This window comes from Aphanomyces invadans (genome assembly GCF_000520115.1).
Source record: "Aphanomyces invadans strain NJM9701 unplaced genomic scaffold supercont1.13, whole genome shotgun sequence".
NCBI classification, from domain to species: domain Eukaryota; phylum Oomycota; class Saprolegniomycetes; order Saprolegniales; family Verrucalvaceae; genus Aphanomyces; species Aphanomyces invadans.
The window spans coordinates 1277552-1293456 of NW_008580158.1; the positions used below are offsets into that span (position 1 = coordinate 1277552).

At 55.2% G+C, this 15905-nt stretch overlaps 10 protein-coding genes across 12 annotated transcripts; 4 read left to right on the forward strand and 6 right to left on the reverse strand.

Moving 5' to 3' along the window:
• Positions 1 to 431: 431 nt before the first annotated feature.
• H310_07316 (hypothetical protein) lies at positions 432 to 1794 on the reverse strand. Its single transcript, XM_008872692.1, has one exon. It carries the CDS (start codon positions 1734 to 1736, stop codon positions 1164 to 1166), a length of 573 nt encoding a protein of 190 aa, XP_008870914.1. The 5' UTR covers positions 1737 to 1794; the 3' UTR covers positions 432 to 1163.
• Positions 469 to 1850, forward strand: H310_07317 (hypothetical protein). Its single transcript, XM_008872693.1, has one exon. It carries the CDS (start codon positions 484 to 486, stop codon positions 1048 to 1050), a length of 567 nt encoding a protein of 188 aa, XP_008870915.1. The 5' UTR covers positions 469 to 483; the 3' UTR covers positions 1051 to 1850.
• H310_07318 (hypothetical protein) lies at positions 1828 to 2381 on the reverse strand. Its single transcript, XM_008872694.1, has one exon. It carries the CDS (start codon positions 2338 to 2340, stop codon positions 1882 to 1884), a length of 459 nt encoding a protein of 152 aa, XP_008870916.1. The 5' UTR covers positions 2341 to 2381; the 3' UTR covers positions 1828 to 1881.
• A 374-nt stretch (positions 2382 to 2755) lies between these two features.
• On the forward strand, positions 2756 to 4065 carry H310_07319 (hypothetical protein). The gene is made up of 2 exons (XM_008872695.1): positions 2756 to 3029; positions 3090 to 4065. Exons 1-2 carry the CDS (start codon positions 2777 to 2779, stop codon positions 3944 to 3946), a joined length of 1110 nt encoding a protein of 369 aa, XP_008870917.1. The 5' UTR covers positions 2756 to 2776; the 3' UTR covers positions 3947 to 4065.
• Positions 3911 to 5794, reverse strand: H310_07320 (hypothetical protein). Its single transcript, XM_008872696.1, has 4 exons — positions 5366 to 5794; positions 4856 to 5312; positions 4557 to 4795; positions 3911 to 4498 (listed from the first exon to the last, which is right to left on the reverse strand). Exons 1-4 carry the CDS (start codon positions 5763 to 5765, stop codon positions 4047 to 4049), a joined length of 1548 nt encoding a protein of 515 aa, XP_008870918.1. The 5' UTR covers positions 5766 to 5794; the 3' UTR covers positions 3911 to 4046.
• A 2003-nt stretch (positions 5795 to 7797) lies between these two features.
• Positions 7798 to 8747, forward strand: H310_07321 (serine/threonine protein kinase). The gene has a single exon (XM_008872697.1). It carries the CDS (start codon positions 7871 to 7873, stop codon positions 8720 to 8722), a length of 852 nt encoding a protein of 283 aa, XP_008870919.1. The 5' UTR covers positions 7798 to 7870; the 3' UTR covers positions 8723 to 8747.
• Positions 8748 to 9640: 893 nt separating this feature from the next.
• On the reverse strand, positions 9641 to 9823 carry H310_07322 (hypothetical protein; the record flags this gene model as incomplete). Its single annotated transcript, XM_008872698.1, has 1 exon — positions 9641 to 9823. One exon carries the CDS (start codon positions 9821 to 9823, stop codon positions 9641 to 9643), a length of 183 nt encoding a protein of 60 aa, XP_008870920.1.
• A 151-nt stretch (positions 9824 to 9974) lies between these two features.
• On the reverse strand, positions 9975 to 11350 carry H310_07323 (hypothetical protein). 3 transcript variants are annotated; one of them, XM_008872701.1, is made up of 6 exons: positions 11305 to 11350; positions 11159 to 11251; positions 11043 to 11105; positions 10357 to 10991; positions 10189 to 10299; positions 9975 to 10141 (listed from the first exon to the last, which is right to left on the reverse strand). In XM_008872701.1, exons 1-5 carry the CDS (start codon positions 11332 to 11334, stop codon positions 10227 to 10229), a joined length of 894 nt encoding a protein of 297 aa, XP_008870923.1. In that variant the 5' UTR covers positions 11335 to 11350; the 3' UTR covers positions 9975 to 10141; positions 10189 to 10226. The 3 variants fall into 3 exon arrangements, with proteins under 3 accessions (XP_008870923.1, XP_008870921.1, XP_008870922.1); XM_008872699.1 differs by having other exon boundaries at positions 10353 to 10991; XM_008872700.1 differs by having other exon boundaries at positions 9975 to 10299; positions 10353 to 10991.
• A 165-nt stretch (positions 11351 to 11515) lies between these two features.
• H310_07324 (rpsU-divergently transcribed protein) lies at positions 11516 to 12849 on the forward strand. The gene is made up of 5 exons (XM_008872702.1): positions 11516 to 11681; positions 11739 to 12095; positions 12144 to 12187; positions 12269 to 12372; positions 12423 to 12849. Exons 1-5 carry the CDS (start codon positions 11527 to 11529, stop codon positions 12744 to 12746), a joined length of 984 nt encoding a protein of 327 aa, XP_008870924.1. The 5' UTR covers positions 11516 to 11526; the 3' UTR covers positions 12747 to 12849.
• Positions 12850 to 13285: 436 nt separating this feature from the next.
• H310_07325 (hypothetical protein) lies at positions 13286 to 15666 on the reverse strand (the record flags this gene model as incomplete). Its single annotated transcript, XM_008872703.1, has 12 exons — positions 13286 to 13500; positions 13533 to 13710; positions 13759 to 13837; positions 13884 to 14002; positions 14060 to 14125; positions 14179 to 14387; positions 14436 to 14580; positions 14635 to 14724; positions 14795 to 14880; positions 14938 to 15295; positions 15352 to 15420; positions 15463 to 15666. The coding sequence occupies 12 exons, from the start codon at positions 15664 to 15666 to the stop codon at positions 13286 to 13288; spliced, it is 1818 nt and encodes a 605-aa protein (XP_008870925.1).
• Positions 15667 to 15905: the final 239 nt, after the last annotated feature.

Sequence of the window (15905 nt, forward strand, 5' to 3'; positions counted from 1 at the left end):
ACTTGGGGTCTGAATCATGTCTCAATCGTAGCACGTTTTTAAGTTCATCGTATACGTTTTATGTACTTCAACAGCGTCATTGAGATTTTTGCCTTAATCTACGTGGCGTGGCAGTAGATTCTTCCACGTTTTTAACTTAAAACGAACCACGTTTTACTTGAAACAGGCCACGTTGGAGTCAGACACAGGTTGATGAGGGCGAAATGAAATGACGTTGCGGGTGTGTTCACACTTCATTGTCCAGTTTTCCCATCGAACAAATGCTGGCAGAATGTGTGGTGCTCCACTAGCAAGGCTATGACTCTCAGCAGCTATCGATGGTCCCATCGTGATCGTCCACTTGGCCACGCCGCCACGAGGGGGTAGCCATGATGTTCGTGACACCTTCGGGAAACATCCATGAGTGGGCAAATGCCATTGGTTAAAATTTAGCCAATTAAATGCGACTTCTATATGTGACTCCCGTTGCCACACTCTGAGAGGATGTTGCGGCGATGTGTGGCGCCGATGTTGGCGGCGAAATCCGCGACAACAACGGTACCGGCAGTCTTGCAAGTCGTTGGAACTCCCCGAGTCACAGTCAAGGCCAACTTGGTGCGCCCACGCCCGTTGTCGTTTCGCTTGAACAGCACCAGCTCGACCCCTCCACCGATCACCACAGCGGGCGGCCCTCTCCAAAAGTTCAAGGACCTGTGGAACAAGTACGGTTGGGTTGGTGTTGGAACGTATCTCGGCGTATACGTGGTGACGTTGGGATCGATGTTTGTTGCGATCGAAACAGGAGTGCTGTCAACGGCCGCACCGTCCAAGGCCACCGACAGTGAAGACAAAAACGAGGCGTTCAATATTGTGACGGCCACAAACAAGCTGACGGAGTGGACTAAGTCAATCGGTCTTGGCGCCCACTTTAACGTCCCCGACGTGAGTCCAACCACGGGAACATTCCTCATTGCATGGGTCGCCACCAAGTTCACGGAGCCAGTCCGGCTGGCTGTGACCCTCATGATCACTCCTCGACTCGCCCGCTTCCTCAAGACGCGCAAGGCGTAGTGTACGTTGTAGCTCCTGCCAGCTTTTAACAGGTGATCTGAACAGTCCCAGCACGAGGGATTGGTCGAAGCATGAGATCGTGTTAGCAGTGCGTTGTTCGATATTAGTGGCAATTAGGCTGGATGCTGAATCAAGAGCGACGCGTCCGAAGATGAAGCAGATGATGGAGTGTTGTTGGACTGGTGCCTCTCGAGTTCCTTCTTTACGCGACGGTATTCGATCAATTGCTTTTTGGAAATGCGATGGCCAAGGACGAGCATGAAGAAGCTTACCGCAACGGAAGCAGTCTGAAGCACCAGTGACGTGGCTACATACGATTGAAGGTCGGGGCACGAGAGACCGGCCGTATTTGCTTGGAGGGCCGCAGACATGCGGCAGTTGTCTTGGAACGACGATGTCGACAGAAACGGCAGCAAGAAGTGCCGGATCGAAAAGACAGACACGACCACGATCGACGCATGCAAACTCGTGTAGAGCCACGACAACGTGCAAATAGGGAGGCGGCCGCAGATGCACCGACCTTTCCAGGTGGACGACGCACTGAACGCGATGCTCGAGGCCACCGCTGCGATGAAGATGAGGATTGCCAACGTTGACGTGGGTTGAGGCGTGATAAGGAAAGCTGGGCTGAACGTCACTGCATGCATCGGCAGCACAAAGAGGAGCTTGCACTCGTCACGGAACATCGTAGCGGCGGCAATGGGCAGGCGCTGATTCTTGCGTTCGAAATTGCCGTTACTGCGGGGAACGATAATTACTGTAAGAAAGGACGAACAATAAAAACACCACAAGACTCTGCATTATATCAGTGTGCCTGTGGCATGGACGAGGTCAACCGGGCGGCCAGCTGAGCGTGCGGCCGCCGAGGATGTGCAAATGGAGATGGTATACGGATTGGAGTCCGCGTGGCCCGTCGTTGATGACGATGCGGTAGCCTTCGTCGAGCTGTTCGTTCTTGGCAACGACGGAAGCCGAGTAGAGCAATTCGCCAAGGATTTCCTTGTGGCGCTCCTCCGCGTTGGCAATACGCGTGAGGCCGTCGCGAACTTTCGGAATTACAATTACATGCACGGGAGCTTGCGGCGCAATGTCGCGAAAGGCCAGAACTTTGTCGTTCTCAAACACGACAGATGCAGGGATTTCGCGGCGGATGATCTTGTCAAAAATCGTGGGCTCGTAGCCCTTGGGCTCGACAGCGGCATTGGCTCGTTCTGCTTCTGTCGCCATAGTTCGCTGGGGCACGGGCCGACCAAACCGAGGATGACAAAGCTGCACTCGAAGTCGGTTCATCCGTGAAGGATGTGCGCCCCTCGCTCGAGTGTGATGCCGAAGGATCTTAACGCGTGTTGATTGGCTATAACTTTTCAGGGGTAGGTGAATAATGTTGTTTGATTGGCTAATTACACGAGATGCTGAAAATCAACCAATCCGATAGTAGAATAAACACTTCGTTGACCAATCAAAATGCTCATGATCGAAAGATCAACACTTGGGGTCTGAATCATGTCTCAATCGTAGCACGTTTTTAAGTTCATCGTATACGTTTTATGTACTTCAACAGCGTCATTGAGATTTTTGCCTTGGTCTACGTGGCGTGGCAGTAGATTCTTCCACGTTTTTAACTTAAAACGAACCACGTTTTACTTGAAACAGGAAAGATCGCTTCTTCCCTCGCTCCTTCTCGACCATACTTCACTTGGAATCATTTGCGAATTCCCCATCCTACATGAAGACGTTCGTCGTTGCCGCCGTTGTTGCCGCTGTCCAAGCGTTCCAAAGCGACGAAACGGCCAACTTGAAGGACGTTGCCGCGTTCGTGCAGTATATGGCAGACTATGACAAGGACTACCGACATCACGGCGATGACCACCCGTTGGTCATGAAGCGGTTCAAGGCGTTCCAAACGAACCTGCGCCGTATCGAAGAACACAACCGAGGCTACGACTCGGGCGAGCACACGTTTGCCTTGGGGTTGAACCGTACGTCCGAACACTGAATGCTCCAACTGCATGGCAAATTTCGACTCTATGTGCGCATAGACTTGGCCGACTTGACCGACGACGAATACAAGCGCATGCTTGGCTTCAAACGATCGGGAGCCCCCAGTCGTGCGACGTCTACGTACGTGAACCAAAATGACGGCGTTCCCGACTCGTGGGACTGGCGCAAGCACAACGCCGTGACTCCTGTGAAAAACCAAGGACAATGCGGTTCGTGCTGGGCATTTTCGGCCGTGGCGTCGTTAGAGAGTGCGTATGCTTTGTCGACGGGAACTCTCGAATCGTTTTCGGAACAAGAACTTGTGGACTGTGTCGACGGCGGTGCCGACGATTGCAACCACGGCGGGGAAATGTCGCATGGATTCGTTGAGATCATTCAAAATCATGGCGGGAAAATTGACAAGGAAGCCGACTATCCCTACACAGCGCAATCCAAGGGCAAGTGCTTGGCCAAGGACGACAAAGCGATCGGCCACTTCACCTCGTACGTGAACGTGACGTCGGGCGACGAAAATGCGCTCAAAGCAGCGGTTGCCAACCACGCCGTGGTGTCGGTCGCAATCGATGCCTCGAGCTTTTTGTTCCAGCTGTACCGCCACGGTGTGTTTTCGTGGTCGCTGTGCAAGAATGGATACGACGAGCTCGACCATGGTGTTTCGGCTGTGGGGTACGGCAACTACAAGGGCAAGGACTTCTGGCTGATCAAAAACTCGTGGGGCACGGGGTGGGGCCTCGATGGTTACATTCTGATGTCTCGCAACAAGAACAATCAGTGTGGTATTGCGACCGACGCGTCCTTTGTGGTCATGCCCAAGGCAACCAAAGTGGCCGACGCCTCCAAGGTCCAAGATGCCTCTACTTTCGACATTGAGCAAGACTTGTACTGGTCCACATAATTCCATCGTCATTCTCCCTAGTTTTTGGGCTGCACTTGTTTGTGTGGGTGCACGAGATAAATACGTGGGGTTTTGGTTCTTCTCGGCAGCCAACGAAACACTATTTCCAGAAGTGGTGCAACGTCGTGGGTTGAGCTGCAGCGGCGGAAGGTCGACTCGTTGTCGCGGCGGCCGCCGGTGATATCGTCACCGATGCAGGGGGAGCATGCGCAACGACGAGCCCATGGATGGTTGACGATGGCATTGGCGACTCGGGATACACTTCTGCGCGACCGACGTGACAGCCCCTGCCGCATGACGACGTTGTGTTCTGTAGCATGGAGGTCTCGTCCATGTCATGGCCCATGTGCCACACGCGGACAGTGCCATCGTCGGAGCAGCTAGCGATCTTGGAAAAGTCCGCTTTGCACCAAACGACGCTGCTAACTTCGCCCTCGTGGCCACGGAGGACGACGGCAGGGGCGCCGGCGGACTGGGCATCCCAAATGTACACGTTGTGGTCGACGGACCCACTCACGACGAAGTTGCTGTCCGGGCTGAAGCCTGACTTGACTGGGGACAACATCACGGTAGTTGAGACGACCGGAAAGTGAGCGCTGTTTGAGCGTACCATAAAAGGACGAGTTTTTGTGGCCATAATATTTGGCAACCGGGTCGTTCGTTGCTCGCACGAGGTCGTAAAGAAAGATGTCGTTGCTGGCGGCACTCACGAGCAACTTGGTCTTGGTGTGGTCCAACGTGAGCGACGAGATACCGTACCGCCTGCCGTTTGGATTCAAACAGCTGAACGATCGCACGAGCTTAAATGCGTCCTTTTCCATGGCGCGCAAGTCCCAAAATTTGACCATGCTACGAAGGTACACACACCGAGTTAGCAATGTCTCGAGCAACGCATGACAAACACTGTACCCATCCACAGCGCCGGACGAAATGAGCTGGTTGCCGTCGCCAGTAAACTCGACGCACGTGACGCTGCGTTGGGCATTCGGGATCGACATCCGCCGCTTCTTGCGTCTGTCCGTCGCAGACGAGTCAAAGTCATGACATCGAATGCAGCTATCCACGGGCCGGAACGTCGCCACCCCGTTTGGATCACTCGAGACTGGATAGGGATGCCGCGTATCCCAGAAGTACACGTTGCCGTCCCGCGACCCTGACGCAAATACATGCGGGCTGCCAGGCATCTGTCGGACGCATTTGACACTCATGGAGTGGCCTTCGAAGTGGCACAGCTTGGCAGACGTTTCGACGTCCCATACGCTGAGATGCTGGTCGCCAGATGCAGTCGCAATGTGTGCGTCGTCGCTGCACCAAATCAAGTCAAAGATGGCATTTTGATGTGCCGAGAACTTGGACATGGGTCGCTCTTTATGCAAACGCTGTGAGTCCTGCACGAACGATCGATTGTTCGTATCGTACCGTGGTTACAAGACTGGTGATGTTGTGGCAAATGGGGCTTTCTGTCGTGGGTGGTGAAGAGACTCACCCACCCTTCTTCGTCTGCCACTGCAAGCAGTGTGCCATGCATCCGCTTCTCGCTAAATGCGACATGGAAGGGAGGTATACGATGTTCATACGTTTCATCTTGGCTCATGTACACGTCCTGCCTGTCGCTGCGCAATGTCATCAGGAGCGGTCGCTTCACGTAGAGCTCGACTCGCCCGTTCGGGTTGATCGTTGTCGAAGAGTCCCATGACAAGTACGACAGCATATGAGCTCGCTCATAGCGTGGCGGTTGGGGGGCATAGCGGTGCTGAAGTTCTCGATGCCGCAAGTGGTGTACGATGGTCGAGGCGCGGCCGTCGCACCTTCGCTTCATCGTTGCGTCTTCGGCGCGGTAAGTCTCGTGACTGGCGCGTTGGAAAACTTTTTTATTATCATGCATGAAATATGTTCAATTGTACGACGCATTTTATTATAACTGTTACATTTTCCGGATACGGATACCGTTTGGCACACTATATCCGTAGAATAGACATCTCGTCAACGTGAAACGAATTCGACGTCGCCGGAGCAGCCGCGAACGGAAGATGCAACTCGCGTGATGTTGGATGCCTTGGTACGTAGAGATGCTACACGCAGATGTAGTCACCGTGGAAATGTTTTTCACCTTCTGCCGTACAGTAATCCCAGGTTCACCCACATGTGTCGTGGACGGCGCTGCCACCCTTGGCGTTGGCGTAGCCATAACGTGGACAGGGCGTGATGCCGCGATGGTTCGAATGCGCCGTTGCATTGGGTTATGAATATTTGAAACCCACCGGAGCTGTGTCTACCCAGCCATCCTCCGCGCCGGGGTGTATCGGGGGAATGAAGACGCCTTCTCAGTTCTATTGTCCACAGGTGGACCAGTTCACCCTGTATGCCTGTATGACGCGGGACATGGACGTGTTCATCACAATGATGTTCTTCAGCGGCTTTCTCTGGTCAGAGCTCGCTGTGACAAGTCGTGCTCGGGCTGTTGAGTACGCATTGCTTGTTCCATTCAGCAGAGCGACACTCGGCAGTCGCGCGACACGTTGTTCGCGGTGATGACGTTCACCGGCATGTCCATGACGTGCCACCATATTTTAGTTGCCCGTCGATCGTGTATCGACCAGGATCGAGAAATTCCGTCCAAAAATTACACCTCACGTGCCAGACCGACGACAAAGCAACCGCAGAGTTACACCGGATGCGTTCCTCACGATGTTTGAACATTCCCGTCTTCCACCTCATCGGCACCGTAACGGCACCTGGACGGGGTCACAACACCGCTTGAACCGACAACGCGTGGCCCCGTGTCTATCCCCTCGGCCACATCCCCATCGAATCGAGAATTTGCATTGCATGATATTCGAAACGTGGCGACGGAGATATTGGCTTCCCAAGGTGGCACGACAGCAGCAACTCGACTTGGCATGGCCGGACGAACCTTTGCGGTTGGGGGCCGCAGTCGTCGACGATCGCAGGCGATGCCACCCGAGAGAATTGAACATGAGAACCGCTGCGCGGTTCGGACGACATGACCCATGTGGAGCCACTCTACGCCAATTCCGGCCACTTCACCATCGTTCGTTCGTTGTGCCACACCTGTCCTCGCCCACCATATTTCATAAACCTCGTTGTGCTGTTCCTTGTTAAATGTATAGAAATGGTGGCACATGAGGGTACATCGCTACACGGATTTACGACGAGGCTTTATTGCCCACCCACACACGTTTATTGTGCGCATCCTAAATGTACTAAAATGTACTGGGTGACATTTAGGCACGTTCACACACAAGGGAATGAAATTAAGCTTCACATTTGTATGTGTATTCGACGACATCATTGTAAAATCAAGCCTCCAACCGAAAATCAGAAACTAATTTGAATCGCCCAACGCACACAATGCGACTATTCTGACGAGGCCTGTTCAGTGGTACCACGCGCAAAATTCACCGCCCAACCTCCGCCCTCCGCTTTGCTGCGGTCGGCGAAGGGTTTGAGATGACGAAGCGACTTCACTTGTGCCAGTACGTTGCTCTGGTGCTGTACGGAGGGTATTTGCTTCTTGATCCATTCGTTCGAATGGATGACATCATATATGAGCGACCATCTGCGCTTGGGGCGCATTCGGACTTCTTTCCACATGTCAAACGCGCTCACTTCGATATACTCTTACCCTGACCTCATGACGATGTGTGCACTTCGATCCTACACGCATCAGCTCACGTCCTGCTGTGATACCGGCAAGCTACAAGGCCTAACGGCGATGTTGGGTACGGAACAACCAAACGTATACTAACCAAGGTATCCTACCAAGTGGTAGTCTATTTTGAACGAACGTTTCATTATCGCCATCTGAGATGCGCGTCAGCCGGTTCTTTGCCGAGGGGATTGCGAAGACGGAATCGATAGTGTGAATCAACGGGTGATGCAACTCGAGGGGCACTTTCCATTATGCAGTATCAAGTCGAGACCGAGCTCGCGCCTGCTCTGCACGGCAGCATCCTGTTGTGCCGTGACGAGGCCACCGATTCACTTGTCGCGATCAAACGGGTCGTAGCCACCGCCGACGCATTTGCCGAAGCGCGGGTGCATCTTCGCCTGGCCCAGCATCGGCACGTCCTTCCCATGCGACGGAGTTTCCACATCGACGGTAATCTCCACATGGTCTTCGATTACTGCCCGAACGGTGACCTGTACACGGAACTGAAGCGCCACACACGGTTGCCCGTGTCGAGAGCACTCGATTACATGGCCCAAGTAGCTAGCGCCGTCCAACACATGCACATGCAAGGCGTGGCCCACCGTGACTTGACGCTTGAAAACGTCCTCTTGGATGCGAAATGGAGCTGCCGCGTCTGCGACTTTGGGCTTGCCGTCATGTTGCCAGTGGCATGCAACGATCGCGTGGGGAAGGTGCAATACATGGCCCCTGAAGTTTATGCGTGCGAATCGTACGATCCCTGCAAAGCGGACGTGTGGTCCGTCGGAATCATGCTATTCATGCTCATCACGGGTGTGCCTCCCGTGAACCTCCCGTGCGTCACGGACAAACGTTTTGCCATGCTGGAGGCCTACGGCGTCCATTCGCTCGTCAACTTGTGGCACATGGAGTCGCTCTTCTCCGAATCCGTCATGGAGCTGATTGAGACGATGCTGGAAGTGGACCCAACACAGCGGCTCTCCATGAAGGAAGCCGCGATCGCCCTTCGCGCCGAGCTCAAGTGCTTCAAGCATGCATCAACGACGACGACATTATGGGACGACTTGTGGCACCAACCGTTTGTTGCAAGTTCGCTAACTTAACACATATATTTATTTCCTTCTTGGTTCTGTCGAGGTTGCTGTCGCGGGGCTCCATCGACCCCAGACAGTGGCAGGCGGCGTTGAATAGGAAACGGAGCTACTTGTGAGCGCCTGGCGTAGCGCATGCCATACAATGTCTGGTGCCACGCATGAGCTGACTACCATGTGGATATGCCGTCCTGGATTGTGGTCTTTGAACCCGACGGTCATGTTCAGCTTTCCTAGGTACTTTCGCGGCCTGCCTATCGTTCGTGGAAACATGCGAGAAGTGTTCTTGGAGTCACTTGTCCCCAGGGACATCAAGCCCCAGGTATCGTCGTCGTGGCCTGCATGTCGTTGAGCAGCTTTTCACATCGATGGGGATCGTGACACTCGAGAATTTCGGCGTCGCTCGAGCGCTGGACGACATGGTTGCCTCGGCTCAAATACAGCCCGAAGCTCGGCTGTCCTCGTCTGTCCTGCCCATGTTGCTTGCATCTAGCTCAACGACCGCGACATGGCATGCTCCCTCGAATTATGCAAAGGTAGCGACGACAACACAAAATCGACGCACGGACCGTGGGGTGCTTCTTGTACGAATGGCTGGCCGTTGCGCCGGCGTTCCAAGCCAAATCGATGCTGCTCATCGTGACGAGTATTCTCCAAGCAGAACCTCGTGCGACGTGTGCTGTCCAAATTCCCCGACGTAAACCAATGCCTCGACTGGACTGCCGCCCACGCGAACGCGGTAGGATCGACCCCATGCCGCAGACGCCCTCTCCAACGCGATTGTGTGGTTGAACGCATTGCAGGCGACATTCCACAACAGCGACTTGTTCAGCCTCTTGACCACTCCCCGCCCCTCGTCGCAACCGCAACGGCCTTCGCAGGTTGGTGATTCCAGACCTTCGACGACATCAGGTGCAACGACGGCCTTGTCTACAGGGATCCATCAGAGGACGGAGAGCTGGAAAACCCAAAGCGACGGATCGGTCCCACCGCAATCAAAGCCGCCTCGTTGAACATAGTCGCAAAATCCACGACGCACGGATCCGTTGCGATCACGACAGGCACACCGGTCTTGAGGTCCCCCCCCACGAGGCGTTGACGGGCGTCGTCCATCATCTCAAGCACAGGGACTTTGCGCACGGGCAGTTGTGGCAGCCTCCGAGGTTCTCGACGCGATGAATGCATGGGGTTTCGCTCGAAGCTGAGCTTGGCGAGGCACTGGTAGGGCCGTCAATGCCGTCGAGGAAGCGGCAGCACACATTCGTTCGACTCATAACAAAGACGTGTTGTAGTTTACGAGAGAGAGAGCTACTACTTGAGCAGCAATGGTCGGGAGCGCAATTGCGGCGAGCGAAATTGCTCTTGGTACTCGGTCGTGTAATGGCGGGATGAGGCATACGGAGGGAAGCGTGGATGCAAGAAGATGGGGTTCTTCAAGTCTAGCATCAGAGAGACAAGGGGCGGATGCAAGCACTCACCTCCAGGCGTCGCGGATATCGTCGGCGGTGGCGAAGTATCACCGCACTTTCAGAGGCTTGTCGCTCACTGATCGAAAGGTTCGTCTGGTCAGGTTGGTCCGTAGGTGGCATCTAGCAAGCAGGACGGTTCGAGGAGACTGTACATTGGCCCAACTGATACACACCGACGTTGAAGGAAGAGCTTTCAAGAACACAAGCTTGCGAGGAGCACGCCGAAGGAAGGCATGGCTGGTTGTCTTGTTCATCGACGATTTCGCCGGATGTCTGCGAAGGCGACGCGGTCGAGTTCGCCGCAGTGGCTGCGTGTTCTGATCGGTACGGCGCGAGACGTCGGTGGGCGTAGACGAGGAATGCAGAGGTGGTTGGTGGCGTTTGGATGGATGGCCGTGGTGATGAGATACTCTTGGCTGCGTTTGGTGGGTTGCCGAGGTGGTCCGCAATCGAGTCTGTAAGTGTCTTTCCAAAGTCGATTTGACGTCGGGAACGGTCATGAAGGTCTCATCGGGCGCGGCGGCGAACTTGACGTGCTTCTCGACTCGCTTTTGTGGTGGGGCATCCGCGTCCTTGCTACTACGAAGGGCCGAACGAGTCTCGGGGACCGCAAGACGAATGTGCGGTCGCTGTTGAATAGTCGATTTGAGCTGGTCTTGCAACGCCTGAATGTTTTCTTTGCACAACAATCGCTTCTTCTCGGCGTCAGTCAACTCTAGAGACTTATCTTTGTGACCTTTCAGGAGCTGCAGCGTTCGTGCTGAGCTCTCCTGCAAGCGCTTCAAGTTGGCTTTGGCAACTTGCTTCAGCGACTGAGTTTGTTCCCTCAGATGATCAGCATGCTGAGATGACGTGTAGCCTACCTCGGTATCGCTGCCAACAGGCGATGCTTGCCGCACGTGGCTGTCGTTTTCATTCAACTGGTCCTGGACCAGGTGATGAGTCACCAAACGACACGAAGTCGTCGAAGCAGTGGTACCCAAGCGAAGAAAGTTGGAATGTGAATCTTTGGCGCTGTGTATAATCCACCGGCTCTTGGGGGCTTTGCCTCATCGATGCTCTTCGTTGCTTCCTAGCGCAGGTTGATTCCATTGAGTGTCTCCTTGGAGAAGCACGACGCCTTACGGCGGACGCTTCGGCAACGGTCGTTGGCATGGTGGACAATTCCAAGCATATCCAGACAACCGGATACAGTCCATTATCCGGCACTTCTTCGCCATGTTTTAAAATTCATGTCTCGAAATACAATATGTAGGTAAAGATTGGAAAAGAAAGCTTTTCGTCAATAAAATTGGCTGTAACGGCTTCGACTTCAATGGACCTAAATTGTGGAATTCGCTGAGCAGCATGAACATGCTTCGCCTTGCTTCCCGCCGCGCGACTTTGGTCACCCGATGCTTCAGCACGGCTCAACCAGCCACCGCCGCGGCATCAGCCACCCAGCAACAAGACCCGAGCCAACTCATCTTGTCGTGCGCGTTGAACCATGTGAAGACGCAGGGGTATGTCCATATATCTCGACGTCGTGCTGTCCCATGATTCTGATGGGTACAACGTAGATGGAGCATTGAATCCCTCGGTAGTGGGGCCCGCGATGCTGGTTACCCCTCCGTGGCGCATGGCATGTTTCCTCGTGGTCCCATCGAGCTGGTCGAGTACTTTATGGACGACCTCCAGCACACGGTTCAAGACAAGTTGGCTGCAGAAAGCACCGTTGTCGACATTCCGGTGACGGACCGCCTCAAGCGCGGCATTCGAGTTCGTTTGGAGCTCTTGGCGCCATACATCAGCGTGTGGCCGCAAGCGATGGCTCTTGGAGCCTTGCCGCAGAACGCCCCTACGACCATGAAGAAGCTGGCAGAAATGATTGACGACATTTGGGTCTTCGCGGGCGACCGCACCACAGACATGTCATGGTAAGGTTACGATCGTTCCCAGGACGGCCATTCATGCTGGTCGATCAGGTACACCAAGCGTGCGGTGCTCACGGGAGTGTACACTGCGACAGGTACCTCTCCCATTCCCCACGACGTATCGCTCACCTCATCGAGTTTGATCGATGGTTCCAGCGACTCATTTGATCGCGTAGAGTTGTTTATGCTGTCGGACCATTCGCCCAACCACGAAGAAACGTGGAAGTTCCTCGATCGCCGCATCGAAGAAGCCATTGCGTTAGGCGACATCCCCAACAACGTAGTCGCGGTGTCTGCTCTTCAGAGATAGCTCACGCTCGCTGTGATTAGGCCCAAGACGTTGCGGGTATGGTAAGCATCGGAATTCAATCGTTGTTGTCCACGGCGGCGGCGTTGGCTGGCCCCGTGACCCAGCAAGTGGTGCAGCAAGTGGGACAACACGTGCCCAACCCGATCTCGGCATTCCCATCCACGACGTTCCCATTCAAGAAGTCGCCGTTCACTTACGCGTCGTCAGTGCCGCCGCCCCCGACTGTCCCGACGCCGGCCCCTGCTACAGCCCCCTTGGATCCTGTGCTTGCTGCCACGCCACCCCCAACGGTCGGCCCCTTGGACTCTGCTCCGCCCGTTGCGAAATCCACAAGTTCCCCCTGATGCATTTGGATAAACTTCCCCTTTTTGCTGCTTTGGTTATGGTTCCCCTTAGTCGATCCAATGCATTTCCTCCGCAAGAACGTGGTCAATCTCTTCATCTTCATCGTCGTCATCGAGCAATTCAGCCAAGCTATCGTTGCGCTGCAGTTGTTTAGGATGGCGCACCGCTGGTTGTTCCAGTGTCCGTTGCCGTAGTGGTGCTGTCTGTGGGCGCAGGTCCCTACGTGATGGCTTTTTCGGAGGACATGGCGTCTCATGATGGAGCAGTGATGCGAACGGATCTGCAGTCTCCATGAGGGCATTTGCCTTGATTGTTGCTTCTTTGGCGGCAATGGCTGCACACACGCGGACCGACGGGGGTGGAGGAGTCTGCAGCCGTCTTTGTAACAATCCAATCGCTTGGAATTCTTGGCTACACTCGACATGACAAGGTGGCTGGGTGGCCCATTGCCTACCGCAAGGCTATTCGAAGCGACTGTCTTGATGACAACGGGCGCTCCCTCCACGGCACGATGTGGACCGCGCTGTCGTCTGCGGGCTCACGAAATGGCCGGGCAGTATGTGGCCGCGTCGGTGGCGGCCTTGGTTCGGTAGAGCTGGTCGCGTTTGGTTGCTGACACGTGGTGCTGGGCGGAGTCAAGCGGAGCCGGTTGAAGTCGACACCGCGCTTTCGACAAGGATGCTTGCCCTTCCACTGCATCGACTTGCGCCACGTGAGCCGTCGACGCTCGCGAGATGCCGCACATTCCGAGAACTGGACGAGTTTGTCCAAGCGGTGAGAAGCACCTGGGCGACCCTGAACGTGTACCTCTCGGTCTTTCACTTGCTGCGTGTGGCATGTTGCTTCGAGCATTGTGACAACAATAGTGTGTGTGGCTCCGCACGACACTGACACTGGTGCCGTGCCTGACAGAGGGGTCACGACGAGTGGCAGGCTCGAGCTGCGGTCGTCTCCGAATCCCAGCTAGTTACCCAGGGTCGTCAGAGTGTCCATTGTATTGCAACCACATACCTGGCCTTCTTCGCCAAATCCCCATGCGTACACGCACGCGTCGTCAACGAGAGCCACAGAATGCCATTCTCCCAACGCACTGCATCCAACACATCAGCGTAACGTGGTGGTCCTGCATGCTTTACATGGCTCGTACGTATTTGCCATGAAAGAGTCGCAGGCGATGGGGCACGAGGCGGTCGCTGTAGAGGCCGTCGCCGACTTGACCGTGTGCATTCCCACCCCACATGAGGAGGTCCCCGGACTAAGTTGTCCCCAGCGACAACATTTAGAAACGTAGTCGGTGGTGCTTGGCTCGAACCTCGGTGATTAGCGCCGAGTGTGTGCCTCCCGCCGCGACTTGCTTTACCCGCGTTCCGTTGAAGGTCTAACCATCATGTACTGAAGCAAGCGCTGCAATTTAGGCATGCATGCACCCACTTCCAGGGACACGGGGGTTGTCCTCGACTCGATGTCGCCAACACCAAGTCGACCATGACCGCCACACCCCCACACCATCACGGCCAGCGGCACACTCGTGTGCGCAATGGCGTGATACATTCCCGACGCCAAGTGCTGGACATGGCTCAGGTGCGGCACCTGCGTAAACGCCGCGCGGGGCTGCGAATCGCCAAACCCGAGTTGACCAGCTACAATCGATGCATCGTGACGTGCTGTCAGCAGTGACAGAGAGCTACCAATGTTGGACCCCGTGGCAAACACATCGCCCTCCACGTCCACGGCAAACGAATGGTTCCCAGCACACACGATGGTGCGTGTGGGAGGGAGGTTGTGTACTCGAGCAGGGGTGCGGTGGTGTTTGGCCTTCAAGCTCAGCCCGAGCTACGGCATCGACAGCTACGTCAGGGGGAGCATGACCCAAGCACCGCAACGTACCTGCCCCGACGAGTTGTCTCCCCACGCGTATACCCACGTACTGCTCACGATGCACAACGTGTGGTTTGCTCCACAAGCTACGTGGGTCACCTGGCGAGTGGTATGGTTGAGTTCACGTGCGGAACCGACATGAAAGTGGTTCGAACTCGTGACCTCGTACCATCATGTTCATGAGCTTGGGCACGACGGACGGGGTTTTGACATGATCCAAGTGCGGCTGGCCGAGTTGCCCTTCACTGCCCCGTCCTGTAAACACCGACGAGGGACGACATCGAGTCAGTTGCACTAACCATCGTGGCCTACCAAAGCAATACAAATGCGAGTTTGCGTCGATGATGGCGGTGTGGGCTAGGCCGCAGGCCACTTGAGCTGGCACGAGCCACTTGGAATCGAGGGGGGTCGGCGTGTTAGCGCTAGCATCGCGCTTGTCGAAGCGATGGGTCACACCAAGCCGCCCGTATAACCCCGACCCAAAGCTAAACACAAATAGAGCTTGCTTGGGCATGATTTGCACGGACACAGGCGTGATAGTGGCTTGCTGGTCGGGTGCCCATGTTAGTTTTGGGACGTGGCGGATCTCGAATCGAATGAGGTCGGACGCGTCGGTCGCCCGTACTGAAATGGACTGGGGCTGACGGAAGTTGTAGCGGGTGAATAGCACCTACCAAGCGTGGTGAGATTCAAAGGGGACGATGGCCGAGTGGACAGCGGACCTACCTCGGTAGGGTAGACGGAGATGCCGTTCAAAGAGTCTGGCAGCACAATCGACACGGCCATCTCTTGATTCTACACAGTCCGCTGAGTCTGGACCAAATCACCATCGCGTACACTCATCAAGCACGTGGCCATTTTCAAGTTGTACGTGATATCTCCGCCTCGTCGTAGCCGCAAATTCCGCACAGACACCTTGACCGTAGGCAGTGGTGCTGGTACAGTCGAGTCTCGAGTGGCCGACGTAGACGTCGAACTTCGCGGTGGAGCAATCGTCTTCGCCGTAGGCTGGCGCCGAGGGTTTATGGAGCGCCTCACCATCGTCGGGTGTTGCGCTGGGTGGGCGAGATGGACATGAAACCACCGTGTAACCGAGCGGGTCGTTCACTCGATCGTCGTGGCTGTAATCACAGCAGTCCTGTTTGAGTTTGCACCCTGCCAGCGTCGACAGGGGGGCAATGCACCCCGAAAAGCAGTCGTTTGGTTGTCCATCTGTGTGAGCGCCTCCATCTACCATGATCGAGCTCTCTGCCTGGGCGTGATGCGCTTCGAGAAGTGTC

Coding starts and splice junctions, on each gene's coding strand:
- H310_07317 (XM_008872693.1), top strand. CDS start 484: ATGTTGCGGCGATGTGTGGCGCCGATGTTGGCGGCGAAATCCGCGACA.
- H310_07316 (XM_008872692.1), bottom strand. CDS start 1,736: ATGTTCCGTGACGAGTGCAAGCTCCTCTTTGTGCTGCCGATGCATGCA.
- H310_07318 (XM_008872694.1), bottom strand. CDS start 2,340: ATGAACCGACTTCGAGTGCAGCTTTGTCATCCTCGGTTTGGTCGGCCC.
- H310_07319 (XM_008872695.1), top strand. CDS start 2,777: ATGAAGACGTTCGTCGTTGCCGCCGTTGTTGCCGCTGTCCAAGCGTTC. Junction 3,030..3,089: donor GTTTGCCTTGGGGTTGAACC/GTACGTCCGAAC, acceptor ATGTGCGCATAG/ACTTGGCCGACTTGACCGAC.
- H310_07320 (XM_008872696.1), bottom strand. CDS start 5,765: ATGAAGCGAAGGTGCGACGGCCGCGCCTCGACCATCGTACACCACTTG. Junction 4,796..4,855: donor TCGTCCGGCGCTGTGGATGG/GTACAGTGTTTG, acceptor GTACCTTCGTAG/CATGGTCAAATTTTGGGACT. Junction 4,499..4,556: donor CAAAAACTCGTCCTTTTATG/GTACGCTCAAAC, acceptor TGTTGTCCCCAG/TCAAGTCAGGCTTCAGCCCG.
- H310_07321 (XM_008872697.1), top strand. CDS start 7,871: ATGCAGTATCAAGTCGAGACCGAGCTCGCGCCTGCTCTGCACGGCAGC.
- H310_07323 (XM_008872699.1), bottom strand. CDS start 11,334: ATGCCAACGACCGTTGCCGAAGCGTCCGCC. Junction 10,992..11,042: donor CTGTTGGCAGCGATACCGAG/GTAGGCTACACG, acceptor GAACAAACTCAG/TCGCTGAAGCAAGTTGCCAA. Junction 10,300..10,352: donor AAGCTCTTCCTTCAACGTCG/GTGTGTATCAGT, acceptor CCTGCTTGCTAG/ATGCCACCTACGGACCAACC.
- H310_07324 (XM_008872702.1), top strand. CDS start 11,527: ATGAACATGCTTCGCCTTGCTTCCCGCCGCGCGACTTTGGTCACCCGA. Junction 12,096..12,143: donor CGCACCACAGACATGTCATG/GTAAGGTTACGA, acceptor CTGGTCGATCAG/GTACACCAAGCGTGCGGTGC. Junction 12,188..12,268: donor GGGAGTGTACACTGCGACAG/GTACCTCTCCCA, acceptor TTGATCGCGTAG/AGTTGTTTATGCTGTCGGAC.